The sequence below is a fragment of the Sphaeramia orbicularis genome, chromosome 1, assembly GCF_902148855.1.
Source record: "Sphaeramia orbicularis chromosome 1, fSphaOr1.1, whole genome shotgun sequence".
NCBI lineage: Eukaryota > Metazoa > Chordata > Actinopteri > Kurtiformes > Apogonidae > Sphaeramia > Sphaeramia orbicularis.
This window is the reverse complement of record NC_043957.1, coordinates 31631837-31640216: the sequence shown is the minus strand read 5'-3', so window position 1 is coordinate 31640216 and position 8380 is coordinate 31631837. Positions and strand designations below refer to the sequence as shown.

The window sequence follows — 8380 nt, the reverse complement described above, 5'->3', positions numbered from 1 at the left end:
ATAAGCTGCCTCCTCCTCATCTTCCTCCTCCTCTTCTTCTTCTTCTGCTACATCATCCAGAGAAGCTGCCTCCTCCTCCTCCTCCTGTTCTTCTGCTATATCATCCAGAAAAGCTGCCTCCTCCTCCTCCTCTTCTTCTTCTGGCACATCATCCTGAGAAGCTGCATCCTCCTCCTCCTCCTCTTCCTCTTCCTCCTCCTCTTCTTCTTCTGCTACATCATTCTGAGACGCTACTTCCTCCTCTGCTTCTTCTTCTACTGCTTCCTCCTGGGAAACTGCCTCTTCTTCCTCTTCTTCACTTGTTACCTCCGTGGTGGCAGCATCCTCTCCAGCCAGAGCTGCTTCATCACCCTCCTCCTCCTCCCCTTCCTCTTCATGTTCATGGGAAGATGGCTCGTTCTCCTCAGCAGCAGCAGCAGCAGCTGCAGCAGCAGCAGCAGCAGCAGTAGTGTCTAGGTCTGATGGGGGTTTGCAGGGCTGACACATGGCCCTTTCTGGGGCTGGGGTATCATTGGAGGAACTGGCATGTTCTTCTGTTGTGTCACATCCACAGGAGAAAATGTCTCCCTCCGGCTGCTGGAGCTGCAGATGCACTAGAGGCTCCTCCTCAGTGATGGAGGCCTCCTTCAGGACATCTAGGTAAAGAGAAAATGAAGGACAAACTTAATATCAGTGAAGTAAGAAGCAACACTTAAAATTTTCTTTGCATTTTTACATTTCCTTCTTTATTTATTCATATTTGTGCATATATGCATCTGAGATGTCCTCATATGTTAGAGGCAGTGCCTGTTCTATTGATTATCTGTTATTTATTAAACAGAAAGAAAATGAATTGGAGGACACTTTGCTATCCTCAGACAAGATAAAAGGAAAGATTAGTGAATTTTATAATATTTTGATAAGAGATGACCAATCTTCTTTCCAATTGTTAAAGAAAATTTGGGAGAAGGAGTTAGGCAGAACATTAGATGATAATGCCTGGTTAAATATCTGTGAAAGAATTCATTTTTCTTTTACAAGTAATAAAATTAAGGAAGCCAATTTTAAATTCATCTACAAAATCTACCTAACTCTAGAATATCAAGGGATATCTCATCAGTGTGCCTTAGATGCAAAAAGAGGGAAGGGACATTCATGCACATGTTCTGGGACTGCGACCTTTTAAAAAGTTATTGGAGCTCAATTCACTCTTTCACTCAATCAGTCCTGGACTTACAATTTGATTTAAGCAGCAGTTTATATTTACTAAATGACACATATAATTTACAGTTAGATCATAAAACAATGCAGGATACTAATTTTGATCACTTACTTTGCAAAGAAATGCATACTTTTATTTTGGAAGAATGATTCCCCTCCATCTTTTAAGATTTTCCATGATCAGTTGTGTTCTTTTTTACCTTTAGAAAAACTGACTTTGGATAAATATAATCCATCTCTTTAATGAATTTTGGTTGCCTTTACTTTCTGGTATGGAGAAAGTTTGAGTTTGTACATCATGAATACTGCCCTATTACTGCTATTTATGTTACAGCATGTATCATTATGCTCATGCTTATGTTGTTACCCTTATTAATGTTATTGTGTTAATGTTATTGTGATGATGATGATGATTTTTTTTTTTTTAAATATTTGCTTTATTTTAGACATTTATGCTTTTGGCCTGTTACTTTTGAGTGTGTTTAGTTGGTTTATTCTTTTAGGGGTGGGAGGTGGGAAGAGAGCACGAAGGAGAATTCTAAAAAGTAAGACCCAGTATCACTATGTATATACTGTATCTGGAGGATTTTCTTCTGTGAAATAAAAAGATATATAGATAGATAGAGTATAGATATATAGCAATATATTAGTATAGGAACATATGTCTACTTATTGCTGTGTAGTATTATCAGTATTATTATTTCTTAGTGTATTTACAGCAATTTGTTTACGTTTATGCCTGATGGATTGTAAGAAATCATATAGGAGCAAGTATTTTAATAGATTTTAATAGAGTAGATTCTTATTCACTGACATAATAATCTATTGACACTTGCTCTTTGTGATGCCAACCATGTATTTCACATTGCACATGCTGAAATGAACAAATGTATTATCTAAAAGCAATATTTTGACTTTTAGCAACTGAATTTTATTTAACTTTTTTGCTCTAATTATCCAAACTGATATCCAAACTACATAAAAGCTCTGTTGGACTCTGCCATGTTGGAGACCAGTCAGATCTGATGCGGTGAATCTGCAGATTTGCCGACTTTGTTCACACCGTCAGTGTTCATCCTATCCTCCTGAGACCCAGGAATGCATTTTTGTCCTCTGTAGTGGACAAGAGTTTTCTAGTTTTACTTTAAAATAAAAAAAATTAAAAATGTACACTGAAAAGGACATTAAAAAAAAAAAAAAAAGAAAGAAAAGAAAAATGTATCTGAAAAAACTGTTGCATCATGCTGTTTCCAATTTAAGCAATTATATAATGTAAAATGGTGAAAATGTTTACTTACTGGGTCTCAGGAGGTTATGTTCTGGAACTCGCAGGTCAAGCACAGAGCTGATTCAACTTCCAACACTGTCCAAATTTAAGACTCAGGTTTCAGCTCCTTGAATAGTTACACTAAGGCATGGACTATTTGGGGCTAGACATAGAGTGGACAGTTGTGAAGAGAATGTAAAAGGAGACCGCTAAAGGGACACGCTACCCTGGGATATAATACTGTATTTCTTATCACTGTGAGAAATAACTCACCACAAATCCAACTTAATGCAAAGCTGTTATGTGAGAGGAGTTTCGTCATTGGCTCAACTACTATACCACCCTTAACCGTATACACACTGTAATGTTACAGTTTGCAGTGTGCATAAAAATCAGTAATCCCTGCTCTTTTATCATATAAAGTTCCTCCACTGCTGCTTTATTGCTGGAACTATCAAGGTAATCACCACCCCTCTGCATAAGCATACCAGTTAACAATCACAGCTAACACAGGGGGACTCCCTCCCTATTACACCACATATATATGAGCAGATCAGATACTTTTCACAGAGTGCAAAAAGACCAAAAGGCCGTGACTGTTATTTAGGGCTGGAGATGTCTTAAGACTGAGGAACACTGGCAGAACGTGTGATATTAAGCAGCTGAATGTACAACCATATGTCTACAGTTCAGGTTACAAGGTGGGGTCAATAGCCATCAGCAGCTGTCATTGGGTTTTACTTGTTCCCAAATTTTCAACATGTCTGGATCACTACGCATCCTGAACAAAGAGCTTAAGTTGTAAAGAAGAATGTGTATTTACATGATTTTGGAAATATATACTGTATAAAGGCTTTTTTGAAGAACATGTCACCAATTGAATAAAACATATAATACCAATTTTCAGAAGTTGGAATGTTATTGTTTTGTGTAAACTGGACAATGTTCAAAATGGACCTTAAAGGTAAACTCACTTTATAATCCCCATAGGGAAATTCAGTCTCTGCATTTTACCCATCCTAATACACACACATACACAGTACATAACATTAGCATTAGCACATATTAGGAAGTCACTTGAAGGCACTCAGGGACCAACTCCAGATCTTCATCATCATGGTCAGGGGCAACGATAGGAGAATTAACCAATATGTACCTATATGTTACAAAAAAAGGTTGTAGGTTACAGGGTGATTATTTCAGTTGCCAGAGCTTGTCTGAGAAGGAAGTGATGTGATAAAGAGACAGAGACATTAACTTCACAATATGGAGCTGTTAGATGTTCTTTTTTCAACAACATGGAGGATGTTGATGTTTTATCGTCAGATGTCCCATATCATTCTGTTACCAAGACCATGATAAAGTATATTGTTAGTAAAAGAAAAAGTCCAACAACAAACATTTTGACACTGTTTAAGATGATACACAATAGCATTTTAACTAAATAAATTAGGGGATTTAGTTACAAATTGATGTCAATCCAAATTTGAAATATTGTCATTAAGGTTTTCACATGCTCTCTGATACTCCTAATGTAATGCAGTACTAATTCTGTGAGCCATCATCATCATCATCATCATCATCATGAATCCAGTCAAACCACAAAAACTGAAAAGTGAATGCAGGAGGCAGGTTTTGTAGGTGGTAGTGAGTTGTGTAGTGAGTTTTTACTGTAACTGTATAAATACAGTGTGTACATATTTCAGACTGGAGGTATTTCTAAATTAAATGTTAAATACATGAATGAAGAGTAAAGGCTTTGCTGGCATGTTTAGCCTAGGGCATGGTGTAGCTAATGTTAGTAGTTAATTAGACCTGCCTACAGTCTGAAAAATGGCCTGAACAGAAATATGAGCTGTTTTTGGACATGATTTTGTTAATTATAAGTGATTTTTTCCTCATAGATTTTTGTAGTAGGCTGAATGAGACAATCAATTTGGATCATATAAGAATTTTTACTATATATTTCTAACCAAGATTCTAGTGCCGGTTTATTGTGACTCACTCCCAGTCCTGTGCCCTGTGTGTTGTCGGGGGTAGGGGTGTCCACAGGGGGACGTTAACAGGCCAGGTCTGACTGGCAGATTGGAACCGGGCCAGAGTAAGAACCAGACCGACCTTGTTAGTGTGTGTGATCACAGCCGGACCATATGACATAAATCACAATCTCCTGTTTGTCTCAGTGTTTTCGTTGATCCGGATCCAGCCCCCCCCCCCCATTTCCTGCTGTAAATGGACTCCTCTGCAGGCCGCCTGTAAACCCATTGTAATTTTTGAAAAGTAATAACTTCAATAGTATTGGTCATATCAATATGCAGTTTTTGCCTGTCTGATCCTTGACCCAAAATACATTCGTACTCCAAAAGGCACAGGCTAGCTCTGTACAGATTTTCAGTTATAAAGCTGATACACATGCACATACATGCACGCACACACACAGAGGTCACTTGGCTTTTATAATATAGATGGGAGAAAAAAAAAGGTTTGAAAAATTCATAAAAAATTTTAACTTTGACCTACTTTTCCCAAAATGTAACTGCATCTATTCTGTGTCACTGGCAATCTCTAAACCCAATTTGGTATGAATTCAATTAATAGTTTTGCTGCTAAAGTGTTAACAAAGAAAGAAACCAACAAGCCAAACCAAAAACAATACCCCTTCCCTCCCCTTTGGGGGCAGGGTAACAACTTAAGTACAGGAGTCTTTGCTGCATGGGTGTAAAACTCTACAGACCTTTGTGAATCCAGACTTAGATTTTTCTTTTTTCACTTTTCAATGCTGTTTTGACATCTCCATATGGTGTAAAAATAAAGGGAAGCGTCTGCAGATGAAGTAACTTTCACATACTCGTCATTTACTGGTAGAGGTCAACGTGATGACCACTCAGACGAGTCAGCCTCTGACATTCAGTGTGGTTCTGAGCTTGTAAAACGTTTCAGGCTCGTTGGTGCTGTAGGTGTCAATAATTGAGTGAAATGAATAAGATGGAGATTAGTGAGGGGAAACCTGAGGAGTGTGCATGGGGGCTGTTTCCCGTGGTGGGAAGGTCTGGATGAGGACCAATTACACACCGTTACAACATTGCCTGCATTTTTAGCATGAATCACTGCAACAGCCAACATCTTAAACTATGTTGCATGCAGCCGGGTCACCAGAGTTGGTGACAAAAACAACAAAGGTCAGTCCCCAATGATCAATTGGTTTGTGTACATTACAGTCAATAAGATAAAAGGGCTACTGGTTCAATAGATATTTATGCACCTTAGTGGAATAGTTCACCATCAATAATTGTGGAAAACAAACACAAAGAGGACAGGTAATTTCATTCCAATGAGCAAGGGACTCACAAAATTTAATTCTTAATTCTTTCATTTATAATGAGAGAGATGTGATTTATGCAGATAAGAAAAAGGAACTGAATAACTTTAACTGTAATACAGAAGGCTTTGTGTGTGTTCAAGTGACAGCATGCAACAACACCTATATATCTAATATTTATCTCAAGCTGTAAATAATAATGTAAACTCAGTGTAATGTGCCGTTGTGGAAGCTCCACTGTCCCAGAGTCATGGTGCTGCAGTGTAGCCTGAACAGAGCACAGTGTGTGGGGATCGAGAGGGACAGGTGCCCGGGTACAGAACTGTACCTCTTGGAGACAGAAATAGTTCCACAATGAGTCAGAGGGTGAAAAGAAGGAGGGATAATTCCACTCCTATTTTCAGGAAGCGTGACGCTCTTCTCTTCCGTGTGATTGTCATGAGGCTGGCTTGCAACCTGCACCGCACTATTGCTCACCTCCCCTGCAACAGTGTGTGCCACTGTGTGACTCAGAATCTTTTTCCAAGACAAAAGAGGGATGAATGCATCAGCACAAGAAGTGATGGCACGCTGTGTAACTAGTGCCGCCATAAAATCCGCAGTGAAAGATGAGTTAATACACATGAAAAATCCTTCTGATGTCAAACCCAAAAATATATTTACAAATGAATAAAAATATACAGTGTCTTTTCAGAACCAGAATGCTTTTATGTCTGAGATATTAGCTAAAACTGTCAGTAGAGAAAATGTATTTTTATTTGTCAAAGTGTCCTTGGGTGAAACACCAAACCCCAAGACACCCCTGGTAGCAGTCAGCACTGGAACATCAGTGTATGAATGGGTGAATGAGATGCATGTGCTGTGCTTTCAGTATCAGTCTGTACAAATGCAAACCACTAACCATTTTTGCAGCATCAGTCTTTTTACAGGATTTTAACAAGCACCGCTGAGACAAAAATGATTTGACACATGAAAATTTTGCACTTACAATATGCTTGCAAGTGAAATGATGTAAATGATGTCCTGACTTTCTAGCACATCTAACACACTCACCTCTCTGCCTAAATATGTGGCATGGTTATCCACCGTCCACTTACTTACATTATGAATTACAAACAAAGTGAATAACAGATGGACAGAGGATTATGGCAGCTGCCACATCAGCTCCATTTTGGTCATCTATCATAGCTTTTAATAGTACTTGATTATCTACTTATGTAACTTTTAACATCCCAGCTGTTGTGCTACTGTACTCCGGTTCTACATGCCCTCTGCTGTGCTCTCTTAGGCCTGTTTTAGCTGGGACATCCCCTGAACATGGACCCTGGTCTCTGGAGTCACAGATTAGCGCCTCTGCTGACAGAGAGGACCAGGGACGTTTTGGTGAGATGTTAAACCAAGCACGGTCTCCTGCTGTAGACATGGAGTCTACATTCAGGATGTTCTATGTGTGTTTGTATGCAGTTTTACATGATGTGTAGCTGCACACGAGTACATATGAATTAGATTTTAACTCATTTTTATGTGTTGTATAGAAATGTGTCTGAGTTCATGGCATCAGTCTGTTATCTGTGATATCTAAGTGCTGACACCTGACTACGGCAACTTGTAGGGAACAAAATTAACCAGAACAAGGGCAGACAAGGTTATCCTGTGCCTCTACTTTCACTGTCTCTAACTATAAACCAGGCTCCCAAAACAACCACAATCATCTTCATAGCTGAATAATGTAGCAGCATTGTGATATGATTGATTTTAGTTTGAACATCATTTCATTAATTTGAAAAGAGTGTACAAGATTAAATTGTTGAAATTCTCAACTGCTTCTGCTCACTGTTGAAGGAACATACATACAAAAGCCCTGAGCAGACGTTCAGACCACCGGGGATCCTGGATTTATTTCAAAGGGCTTCTCCCTCGGCTGCAGCAGAGCACGTCCAGGCTGCTCTGTCTCGGTCCGAGGCGGTGAAAATAAGCAGCATGCAAGACTGAATGATTTCCATCAGCTGGTGTCACGCCTCAGCCCTGACATTCCTACTTAAAAAAAAACCTGCGCTGCACCAAAGCAGCATTCTTAACTTTCCTGCCTGATCAGCTGAATTTACAGTGGTGTGTTGAGATAAGTTTGAGTTATTTCCACAGAAAAGGGGAGAAGGGGGATTTTATTTAATACAACTGTATGAATCACAAAACTTTACTACAGTACATGTTTTGGAAGGTTTTTTCTACTGTAGATGTATCAACTCATGTACATTGTAGACACTAAAACCTTTGTTACCAACGGAAACTCTTCTCTACAAATCCCAGCAGGACTGATGAATCATTAATGTCTAATATCAAAAAACACTGATGGCCACATTACCATTCAACAGCACCAACTTCACACATCACAGTGATTCTCTGAGCAACTTCAGGCGTTTAACCAACATCTGCAAATCTTTAAATATTTATCCAAACTCTCATCAAGCCCTACCTGCAGCAGAAAGGGCCAGCAGAGACAGCAAGCAGCACACCGACACCAGAGACTTCATTTTGGCTGCCAGGGGCCTTCCCCTCATCTGCCCTAGCTATATATACTGCTGAGTGAAGGTCAG

The 8380-nt window shown here is 39.2% G+C and overlaps 1 protein-coding gene across 1 annotated transcript; it reads right to left on the bottom strand.

The window, feature by feature from the left end:
• Nucleotides 1-15: 15 nt before the first annotated feature.
• On the bottom strand, nt 16-8317 carry LOC115417699 (myelin transcription factor 1-like; the record flags this gene model as incomplete). Its single annotated transcript, XM_030131730.1, has 3 exons — nt 8260-8317; nt 277-635; nt 16-81 (listed from the first exon to the last, which is right to left on the bottom strand). Coding segments are annotated over exons 1-3 (483 nt in total), but the record flags the coding sequence as incomplete, so codon positions are not given.
• Between the last annotated feature and the right edge of the window lie 63 nt (nt 8318-8380).